This window comes from Zootoca vivipara, chromosome 2 (assembly GCF_965207765.1).
Source record: "Zootoca vivipara chromosome 2, rZooViv2.hap1.1, whole genome shotgun sequence".
Taxonomy (NCBI): Eukaryota; Metazoa; Chordata; class Lepidosauria; order Squamata; family Lacertidae; genus Zootoca; species Zootoca vivipara.
The window spans coordinates 46,753,585-46,765,584 of NC_142584.1; the positions used below are offsets into that span (position 1 = coordinate 46,753,585).

A 12,000-nucleotide genomic window follows, 5' to 3' on the forward strand; every position below is an offset into this window, starting at 1 on the left:
AGTAACACTGTGAAGTAGTTACTAGTTTTCTGCACATGGACATAGTTTGAGTAAAGCAGCCTTCACCAACCTGATGCCTTCCAGAAGTTTTGGATGGCAGCTTTCATAATCCCTTGCTGTTGGTCATGCTGACCAGGGTTGATGGTAGTTCTAGTCATAGCTGTCAAGTTCTCCCTTTTTTTAAGGGAACTTTTAAGGGACGCGGGTGGCACTGTGGGTTAAACCACAGAGCCTAGGGCTTGCCAATCAGAAGGTCAGTGGTTCGAATCCCCGCAATGGGGTGAGCTCCTGTTGCTCGGTCCCAGCTCCTGCCAACCTAGCAGTTCGAAAGCACGTCAAAGTGCAAGTAGATAAATAGGAACCGCTACAGCGGGAAGGTAAACAGCGTTTCCATGTGCTGCTCTGGTTCGCCAGAAGCGGCTTAGTCATGCTGGCCACATGACCCGGAAGCTGTACGGCGGCTCCCTTGGCCAATAACGTGAGATGAGCGCTGCAACCCCAGAGTCGGTCACGACTGGACCTAATGGTCAGGAGTCCCTTTACCTCCTTTATGCTGAATAGGCGTCCGTGCGAGAAAAGGGAAAACTTGACAGCTATGGTTCTAGTCCAAGACATCTGGAGGGAACCAGGTTGGTGAAGGCTGGTTAAAGTGAGCATGCCCCTAAAAGAGGGGTGGGGGAAGAATGTCACCACCAGTTGTGGCTCTATAGTGTGTCCTGTATGTTTACAGAAGTACATATTCCCTTCAGAAATTACTAGTCTCTTCCATATGATATTCAGGGAGCATCTTTTAAAAATTAAAGTTAAAAAAAGACTGTCTGCCTGGTAAACTATGAAATGGACCTAAGGACCAAAGTACATCTGACAAATGGTTGCATTTTTTTTAAAAAAAACAAACAAACAAACCTGAAGCATCCCTAGAGGACAATGCAAGTTTAAGTAAAGCAGTGAGATGGAAGATCACCAGCTTAACCCATTTCCCTCCACCTGCTTATACAGCTCTAGCTACCAGGGATGTCTTAATGGTATCCAGCACCGTGGTGTAAAAATCCCTCTGCCCCCCCCCCCCGTTTCCCCCCAGCCTGAACTCACCTCCGGGAAGGATCACCTGCTGTACCCTGGCCGCAACGAGGAAGGGTGGGCGGCGGGCATTTATTTATTTATTTTAAATAAACATTTATTTTTAAAAAATAAATGAAAGTAAAAATAAAAGTAACAACAACAATGATAAAAAGGTGGCGATAGGGGCGGCGGCAGGGGCGGCAAGACTGAGGCTCCTCGCCTCAAAGGGTCCCTCTCCCCATCTCCCCATCCAGGCCCCACCCAGGCCCCAGGCCTGCCTAGGCCCCCCCAGGCCTCAGAGCTCCGCCCGGTCGATCGCCTGGTGCGATCACTGGGGGGGGGGAGCAGCTCCCCGGCCGGTCCACCGGGTTCCCCGGCACCCGCGCCATGGCAGCAGCGGTCTCGGCTCTCTGGAGCCGCTCAGGCAGCGTGAGCACGCCGGCTGCTCTCAAGAGCTCCACGGCAGCGTTCCCATCGCCATCTTGCCTTGCCAGAAGTCCTGCCTCTACCAATGAAATGCAGCACCGGGATGAGGGATGACCCAGGCACTGCAGAGCGGAACAGGGTCCTAGTGCCCCTGCTCTGCCTCGCTTACCTCCCTGCTCTCCCCTGAGCAACGCAACTGGCAGGCGTGCAGGAGGGAAAGGGGAGACTGCCACGCAGCTCCCCCACATGCTTGAGCGCCCAGCGCCCTGTCGCATTGCACCAGTAAACCCAGTGGCAAAGACGGGCCTGCTAGCTACTTTCATATCTAAGCATGCTGGGGCAGGGCAAGAAAGCAATAACCAGATTTCCCCTGTATCAGGAGAAATGCAGCCTGGCAGCAATTTTGAGCAGAAAAACAGCTAGAGAAAACCAAACTTTCTTCCTCTCAAACTGTTAGCCCCTTAAGGCCACTTTTAAGAAGTCAGGAGAAAGAGAAACAGGAGTGTGTGTTGCATCTAGTTTGAACCTAGGTTTCAGGACTGAACATTTGAATTTGGGTCTCGCATCTTAAGTACAAGATGTTATCACTGTATGCAGTGGTGGCTACAGTGGTATCTTGGGTTACGAACTTAATTCGTTCTGGAGGTCCGTTTTTAACCCGAAACCATTCTTAACATGAGGCGCACTTTCGCTAATGGGGCCTCCCGCTGCCGCCGTGCGATTTCCGTTCTCATCCTGGGGCAAAGTTTGCAACTCAGAGCAACTACTTCCGGGTTAGCGGAGTTTGTAACCCGAAGCGTTTGTAACCCGAGGTACCACAGTATATGGAACTTTAGCTCTTCCTGGCCTTGAAATTTCATGGATACACATAGTCTAAATCAGTCATTTACTGTAGGGCTGCTAGCCCATTCTCTTATACAGAAGACAACCAGAAGACTAACCACAAAAAGTAAATAGAGTGTTTCCTTTTGAATACATTAGGTAAGAGGACATTTAGGCCCACTTACAGATTGGACATGCTGAGCAATTCTTGGAGGAAGCCTAAATGATTAGAAAAAAAGATCTTAATGTGGGGAAAGAGCGAAATTAAGATCCTCTATCATTTCCTTCAGTATCTCTCCCCCCACCACCACCATTGTACAAACCAACAAAAGCAACAGGAAGAAGCATCATTTGGCTGGAGTTGATCAAATGATTCCAAGTGCAAGATAAGTGACCCACAGATGCTGCTGCTGAGGTTAGCAACATGGTGTTAAGTTGTAAATGAGAGGGATAAACTGTAGAGACAATTGCCCGAGAGAGAGAGAGAGAGAGAGAGAGAGAGAGAGAGAGAGAGAGAGAGAGAGAGGTGGGGGGGGAGGTGGAGAAAATAAATCATACATTACTGTTAAAATGTAGAAAAGAGCAGGACTGCAAGAGTGTGGGGTGGGGAAAGGCGGAGGAGCAGGAAACACAGGAAAAGGAAAAGAGTGAGAATCACACTCACGCACAAGGAGAGACGGAGAGAACGAAAGAGAGAAAATGAGCCATGCACTTACCCAGCAGCAGGAAGAAAAGCTTCAAACAGCTGAATTTCCCCCTGCTTTCAATCCCTGCCTGCTGTTTTGCTAGCACGCCGGAGGCTACTATCTGTGTGTTATCTTAAAGGATGTGGAGCAAAGGCGAGTCTGAAGGGCTCCAGACTTTAGGAATTGTGGTGGTGATTTGCTCCTCTCTGAAACTTTTGCACTACCTTGGACTAATTGACTTGTCAGATGGTAAGAGACCCTGCAAAGTTCTACCAGCTTGTATACTTTTATGTATATTTTTTAAAAAACAACTATGGTAGCAATCTGAAAGAAATAATAATTTAAAGCACTTTTTCTCCTTTGTAACTACGTACTGCTTTTTCCCCCCTGCTTAATTCAGCAGTGTGGAAATTTTGCTTTGTTTTGCTGCTAGCTTCCGGAATTCCAGTTGAGGGGTATTTTTACATTTTGTTCTTTAATTACAAAGCTAGTCTCCTCCTGTAAATATTGTTTTGCCATAAATGTAGTTCCTGTTTGGTAGAATATGCCTCTCTTGGGATAACTGGAAATAGCCTCATTCTTAAAACTGTTGGATATACACAATGCTTGCTGGACGGAAGTAGTTCCTGCGTAACTGCTTGAGCCTAACCACATTTACTCGTAAGTAAGCCCCAGTCAGTGCAACAGTGTCCTATTAAAGTGCACAAGTGAAATCCTTATTAGTGTATTTAGATACAAACTGAATTTTAGAAGCTTTAAAAAGCAAGTGATAAATGGAAAAATAGAAACTATACTCCATAAACTAATATTTCTTTCCTTTTGTTTGAAAAGGATTAGAGTTTGGTTTGATATTATCTGGCAATAGGAAAATAGTTCTATTCTACATATTTAAAGGAAGTTTAGCAGCCAAGACTTTGAATTTCAGGACGTTGTCATAAAATTCATTAAAAAGCTGATAATTTCTTGAATTAATTGCTTGACGTGTAAAATGTAAAAGTGAGTAAGCTATCCCTTCCAGAGTTTACAAAGTCCTTTTTGACATATTGATGAATAAATATGGTCATTTTATCTTAGCCAGAACCTGTTTGAAATGAAGTCTGCACTAAAGGCAGTGCTTTCATCACTGTGAGGTTTACTAATAATGTATAAAGCAAGAATCAAATAGGAAATGAATGTTTGACATATACACAAACATATTGGCTGAGGCTGCAATCCTACACATGCTTACTTGGGAGTAACCCCAGTGAACTGCCTGGGACTCACTTCTGAGTATTCATGCACTGTTTCAAGTTTTGTCCCTTTTGTCCCTCTAGAAGAACACTGACAGTAGCACCTATATTAAATCTATTCTGATATTGGACTCCTTGCAGGTAAAAAGTTGCCATTGGTGACAAGAAATTAAAATGTCAACCAATGTTCTATAGATATTTTCTTTACAGTTATTACATAGCTATATTGCTGATTACATATCATCCGAGTCTTCCCATTTTAAGCATGATAATAGATCAATTTACCCTGATATGAGATGAAATCCAATGAGATGTCTTCCCCAAAAAAGCACCCCTGCACCATCGAGTAACCATCAAGGTAGATGGTATCAAGAAAGGGACTCACCTCAGTATACTATGAAGGAAAGGAAAGCAGTATGAAATTCTGCAGCAGCTTGCATTTGCAGTGCCATCCATGTGAGTGCAAGAATTCTGTTCTGCTTGCTCTTCGCTGTAATTCCGACTGAACTTCTGCTGTTTTCAAGAAGATAAATCACCTGTTTTGTATGAGCACCACGGTCCTAGAAAAATCAAATTGCTATAATCAGTTTATAGTGGAAGCTCTAGCATAGTACAATATCAGACCTTTATAAAGTGTGCTCAAGAGTATAATAGTGTTTTAAAACCATTTATTGGGCTGCTGCCGTTATAAAATCCTGGATGAGATGAACATTTGGCACAAGTTTTTGTTTTGTTTTGTTTTAGCTAACCTATCATGCAGTGGCACCATTCAACTTCATTCAAGCACTGCAGTGTTATCTGTATTAAATCTTTGCAGTAAGCAGTGCACACTAATCCAGCTTCTCTCTGTGCTAATGGACTGCATCTCTTTGGTTGTTAATTGCTGGTGCCTTTTGGGCTGTAAAACTACCCTCCTAGGACATGGCAGCCTGTTGTGTAAAATGCTGCTAAAAAGCTTAAAAGTTCTGAATTTATTTTCTCTTGGGCCCATCAAAAATCCCAACTGAAGGAACTCAGATCCATGTCAATTACTCAAAACAGCACTTACCATCTCCTGAAATAACCTTGCTTGCTATGATGTCACATGAGAAAGGGAATTAACCCTCTAGGCTTTGAGAGTCTTCTAGGTATGACCACCAGCTCTTTCTTTGACCTCCTGGGGGTGGGGTGATTATGATGGGGAACAGGTGGCAAACTGTACAAAAAATAATGTTGGTTCTGTTTGGTTACTGTGGGCTTAATCATAAAGAGGAATGCCAATCTCATATGTTTTCCTTGTGGATATGACTAATTCTGAAGGACCAAGTTAAAAGCAACACCATACATAAAATCAGCAGTGGCATAAAATATTTTGCAAGTGTAAACAGCAGTAAATCTAGTGTCAATGAGCGACCCAATTGGCACCTTGGTGGAGGACGGAGGGGCTTTACTGCTCCAGGATAAGACCCACACCTCTGCTATTTTCACTGAAAAAGAAAGTTGTAAGTTAAACTGATGGAAGCTTCCCTTCCAGTACTAATAGCAGATGCAGGCTCCCCAGGTTCTGGATTGGAACCGTAAAGCATTAAAGCCCCTCTCCTTCCCACCCACAACCTCAATCTAGATTGGGGAGGTGGGATGCAGTTGCTACTTACACTTTAAAACCCACTCATGCAATTCCTGTTTGTGTGACTTGTGTGCAACTTAGTGGTGTTGGATAGTTGTTGGCATCTGTCTGTCTCAGGAGACAATGGAGGAAGGCACCTTTGGGGCTAAAGTCGAACTTTTGGAAGGTTACAGCGCCTGCTGTGGCTGTAGAGACCAATATGGAAGATACGTGTTTTATTGCAGCTGGGACAGATGAAGGAGTCTGGTTGTGCTACTGCAGATGCACTTTGTGTTTCTACTCACTGTTATGGAAGACCTGACTGTCTCCAGGCACTGTGGTCATCTGCAAGGGATTCCCATATGGCGGGGTTGATGTTGCCAGCCTTCATGTCACATTCAAAGAAATCATTGCAAGGCAAAGTTCTTCTGCTAATGGGTCTGGTGCCTGAAGCCAGCTCCCTGTAGAGTAAGTGTGGCCCTACAAAATCCAAATAATCCAATAATATGCATAATGTTCCTTGTAATGTAGCAATAAGCTGAGACTAGCAGGAAAATAGTACACATCAAGTGTTCTAGATTCACCAGACCGTTTGTACAACATTTAAAAACTAAGACTGATAATGCTAAAATCAACCTTGTATTAGAAAGGGTATCATTGTAAAGCAATTTTAGATATACGTTATGTGGATAATGGGAGTTGCATTTCAACAATATCTGGAAGACACTAGGTTCCCCATCCCTGCTATAGAAAAACCAACCTGAGAAAGGATACGTGTGGCTTCTACACTGTCTTGCCAACCTTTAAAGAAATTCCTTAGGCGTATTGGCTTAGTTTTCTATTGTTTTTATTAAACATTTTATTGGGTTACAAAAGTACATGCAGCATTTCTGCTTTCAATTCTTGGATCCTTTCTACAGATCAGTTACGTTTGATGTGAGACACTGTTATAGACAGTATAAGGTTGGGGGAGAAAAGAGGTGGTGAGAGAGAGCAGGGAAAATAGAAGGGGGGATAGTAAACTTTCATTCTTTTACATATTGGCTTAGTTGACTTTCTGTTATAAATTTTTGTTTTGTTTTAAATGAATCTTCTGGTTTTGGTGTTTTTTTGCTGCATTTTGCTGCTTATAATGTACATCACCTGGAGGCAATCACAGAGAAGGTGATTAATAATAATAATAATAATATCTTGCAAATTGCAATAGTTGTTAGTAATGACAAGCAGGATCTGCAATGAAGTGTTGCTGTGTATCTTCACCCGCTAGGGTAAGTGCTTCTATCTTCAGAAAACCTGAAACAGGAGCTTTACAGTGCTGTTCAGGCCTCTTGCAAGGTGATTTTCTGGAATGGAAATAAAACCCCACCCCTAATTTTCCCCACCCCCACCAAGATACTTACTAGAAGCAACTTAAATCCCCCTCCTCCTCTGCCCTCCTTTTTTTTCTTGTTTTTTTTTCCGTTTTAAATTGGCACAGGTAGATTCCAAACATCCAGTGTCTCCAATTGCTCTCAGTCATAGACTTGATTGACAGAAGCACACAGTCCACCTGACTTCTAGATTCTTTGCTCCCCTGGCTCACTGGAATTTCAACTGCCATCAACATTCTGTAAACTCACTGTTTCCTGTGAGGTAGCTTTTCAGTTTTTATGTAGGTTTTCTGAACAGCCGTAGCTCAGTGGTAAAGAATCTGCATTGCTTGCATAAGCTTCAATGCCTGGCATCTCAAGGTAGGGATAGGAGAGACTCATTGTCTAAAACCCTGGACAATCACAGCCAATCAGTGTAGGCAATACTGAGCTAGATGGACCAATGGTTTGACTTGGTATAAAGCAGGCTCCTATGTTCCCACGTTTCTTTTAATTCTCCAACTTACATATTTTGCATATATAGGGCATTTCCTGAGTATACAGAAGCAACTAGCTTATTTTTGGTGTGGTACCATTTCATTCCAGAATGCTAGGCACTAAACCACCAGAGTTTGCTCTTACAGAGAATGATAACTAAATGAACTCCCATCTTTCAAAGGCGGAAAACAAGAGATTTGCAAGATGCTGAAGATAAACAAGGAATGATCTTCACCTTTATACTCTGCTTGTGTGGTCACAGACCCTGTGCAATAAGATCCATAGCACTCACATTCACAATCACACAGTACTCACAATCACAACATACATATTACTGAGGAAAAGAATACTGCACTTTGCTGAGAAGCTGAAATATATCAGCAATACAAGTTCTAGCTTGAGTTGAGTAAAGATGACTGGATCCCTGAACAAAATGAGTGTGCTTTTTCTGCTAAAAGGCATCACACGGAGAGCTTCTCTTCCCCAATCTTAATTAATGATTGATCTAATGAACTTTATTTCTGAACATGTTCCCTTTTGATGTGATATTTCAAAGGACTTTCTGGGTGTGGTAAGTGCATGTGGGAGTGTGTTCAGAAGAAATGTTGATTATGCAAAATGAAAAGGTAAGGAGAAGTCACCTTGTGGGGGCTTCAAAATCAATATGAGAATTGTGCCTCTGTCCTGCTGACACAAGAAATTCAGTTTTACTGAATTGTAGATTGGGCTGCTAGTGGTTAAAAATAGCAAACTGACAGACAGAGACATTCAGACCAAAAAATGCATAATTAGACAATCCATTTTATTTTATTGTTCCTCTGAACAGTTCTGCCTGATGAAGGCCCTCCTGTTGAGATTGAAAAGCCTGCAATTCTAAAGAAATATAAATGATCTCTAATCAAATATAACATTTTATAGCATTCTATATACCACCCTATTGAGCTAAAATGGAATAGCGGTGACCATTAATGTAATGGTGAAGACTTATAGAATCAAGAATAATTTACTTTTTCATTCTATCCCTGTCTGTCCTACCCAGTCCCCACTGAAGAAGTCTATGAACTTCCTGGATTTGAAGATCTAACATACATGAACAGAGACTCCCTCTTCTGAATATCTGCCCTTTGAAACCATTTGTAGTAGAAGATAACCCAGAAACTCAAACACTTTTAAAGTCTGTTTGACCAAAGGTGATAATAGCATGGTAGAAGTATTAGGTGAACACCAAAGAAAGCCAAATTTGATTGGTTAAGTAGCATAAAGACATAATTGTCTTCACTATGGGATCTCTTATTGGATGGGATTGTTTATGTGACTGTTCCCAGGAAAAGAAGACCTAATAATTGTAATGAAAAAATAGTACCAAACCAAGATCAGATCAAGGAACATGAAAACAAAGGATTGAAAAAAGGTGAGCATTCAAGTCTCTTAAAATCTATTGCATCTCTTCTTCCATAATCTTCCCCTCTTTCATAAGTGGGATATAATTTTTTTCTTGTTGGTTCATATGAAGCCATAAAATATTTTTGTCAGCAGACAAGATAAAATAGACCGCACTTTTAAGCCATGAGATTTCTGCAGAAAATGAGGATTAAATTCCAAAATGGTCTCTGCCGAGCTGTAGTTTTATCCACACCTGTGTATGTATTTGCACTTCTCTAGCATAATGGTTTTTCCATCAAAGACATCATCTTCTTACATTTCTGACAACCACATCTACAATCCCTGCCCCATTTCAGTCAAAATGAATGAAGGAGGTTCATGAACCTCTTAGTGTACAATTATTTAGCTCCCAAGAGGGCATTCCAGGAGTCACAGGACAGATTGGATATCTCTTTCAAATCTCAGACAAAGCTCGGATGTTGGAGAGGGGGATTCAATGTCAGATTTTCCTACCCTGCCACCATCAAGGGCTCTGATGCCCTGGCCCAACACCAGTAGGGCCAAAAAAGATGTGTGTCAGGTGAAGTTCATGAACCAGAAAACAGCTTGGAACTGAAGGATCCAGAGCCATCCTGGTACCTTGACAAATCCCCAAGCTGGGGAGGAGGAATTTACACTTCTCAACATGCTTCTCAGCGTGTCCAAATTGCTTCCTTTCATTGAAAACTTTTTTTTACACAAAAAAAACCAAACTACAAAAGCAGATGGAGCAACACAGTACCCATTACTCAAGCTCAGCAGGGCTTTGGCTCTGGCGGTTGATGAATTGCTTTTGGTTCTTCTCCCCACTTTAGGATTTCAGCCTTTGTGAGAGCAAAGATCCTCTTATAGGGGCTCTCTCTTCTTAAACTGGCATCTAGGAAAATGTTGAGTGAATCATTCAGAGCTCTGTACCTGGGGAAAGGTGCATGAGCCCCTTTCATCTATCAAGGATCTGCTAGATCTGCTTTATGATCTGCTAGATCTGCTTTATGAGCTTGGCTCTTGTTCTGCTTTCTTACTAGAGCCCCCATCAATCACTGGGATAGCTTTACAGTGCTGATGCATTTCATTTCTCCTAAATATAGAGTGATCTGGTTCAAATATGATGTGCATTCTTGGATAGTTGTCAGCATTGATTAAATAATGCCACAACAACAAAGGTCTCATATTCTTATATGGATGTCTTCTAGTTTTACTTTTTGAAAAGTAAGAGATTCAAACATTCACTTTTTATCTCCAAGGTAAAGGACCTGTTCTCCAGAAAAAAGAAACAATAATACAGAGATCACTAGATATTTTTTAGGAGGTCTGGATTTTCCATGTTAAGAGAGAGAGAGAGAGAGAGAGAGAGAGAGCGAGAGAGAGAGAGAAAGAAAGAAAGCGAGCTTAGGAGGCTTAGGTACATAGGAATGGGAATAGAGGAGAATTTTATTCAGTTGGCTTTTTAAAGCGAATCAGCCTAATCCACAGTTCATGGAACACCATTGGGTTGCATTTTTCTCTGATTTTGTGTTGCTTTGTTTGTGTGATATAGTCTTGGTTAATGTGTACAAAAGTGTACAAAATGTGTATTCCATGATGAAAGACACATTTTAGGGGAAATGTGTAGAAGTCTCCTAAACGTGAATTTTTGAAGGGGAAATGGCTATTTTAGGGGACAGTGTACATACTAGAGATTTTTAAATAAATAAATAAAAAGGAAATTGAGCCAACATGATTAAATGCATGCAGAACTGACATGGATTGGAAATAAGCTGATGCTGACCCATCCATGTCTACATGGGAGTCTGCATTTCACTGACTCAAACCCCTTGGTGCATCTAGCTCAGTGTTGTCTCCATATACTGGCAGCAGCTCTCTGTCCTTTCAGACAAAGGGGTTCTTTTCCAGCTCTATCTGAAGATGCCAAGGATCGGACCTGGGATCTCTTGCATGCAAATTATATGCTCTACCACTGAGTTGTAGTCTTCCCCCAATCAATTTGAGTCCGAGATCATTTGAATGGCTAGTCCCACCGTATGAGTGGAAATCCTTGCACTGATGGGGCACATTAATTTGAAACTACATGTACACATTGTCTACGATCCCAAGATCCCTGTGTGCAAACAGAGTCCATCTGTGGGTGCACCAGAGCTTTTCAGGTTCCAGTTCCTTCTGCAACTCTGTTGAACCTTCCCTGCCAACTTTCTCCTGGACATTTGGAGTGACTCTCCAGAGAAGAATGTGGTAGGTGTGTTCCAGGGGGAAATCACTGACACAGGCACACACCACTAAGCTTTTGCACAGGAACCTTTAGATTCAAGTTATGAATATATACTGCATATAGAATAGAACTATATGTAGAGAAAATTTAATATGTATTTGTGTCAAGTCACCACAAGTTGTCCACCCACAGCTGGCTTTATGAGAAAGGGATTCTGGATGGGGCTTTAGTTTAATTGTATATCTCAACACAGCTCATTTAGACATTAAGGATAGAAGCAAACAACAATTTTATTGTGTTTGAATGAATCTCACAAATGTACTGACAGTTTACAACAGATGTTATAGTTTGTCCAGGTTAAATTCATTTTCAGAATTCTTATTTTTAGGATTTCATTTTCAATGCAAACATTTTAAATTAAACTAGATATTTCTCCAATATTAATGAAACTTAATACTTTAGTTATAATATAGTGCAAGTAAGTTGTAACTTAGTTTAAACTCTGGGCTATTGAACAGTAGATCACTGAACTTTTCCCCCTTCCAGGAGTCAAGTTTGCTGATTCATTTGTGGAGATGGTTATTGATCAGCAGCCAGGATTCCCTGCTTTTGTTCATTGCCAAGACACTTCTTTGCCCAGAAACAGGGCTGGCTCAAGACATTTTGCTGCCTGAGGCAGAACAGCAAATGCCATCTCCCCTTCCCTCCCCACCCC

The 12,000-nt window shown here is 41.9% G+C and overlaps 1 protein-coding gene across 9 annotated transcripts in view; it reads left to right on the forward strand.

Annotated features, from left to right (window-relative positions):
* The window catches only part of KCNIP1 (potassium voltage-gated channel interacting protein 1), a 566,415-nt gene that overhangs the window by 480,022 nt on the left and 74,393 nt on the right, over positions 1-12,000 (forward strand). Inside the window, exon 1 of one of the 9 annotated variants that reach the window (XM_035105222.3) lies at positions 522-3,245. The exons of the other annotated variants lie outside the window; for them this stretch is intronic. Coding sequence (XP_034961113.1) covers positions 3,137-3,245 — 109 coding nt within the window. The 5' untranslated portion in view covers positions 522-3,136. Of the gene's footprint in view, positions 1-521; positions 3,246-12,000 lie in introns of those variants that run through there. 9 annotated transcript variants of the gene reach the window in all.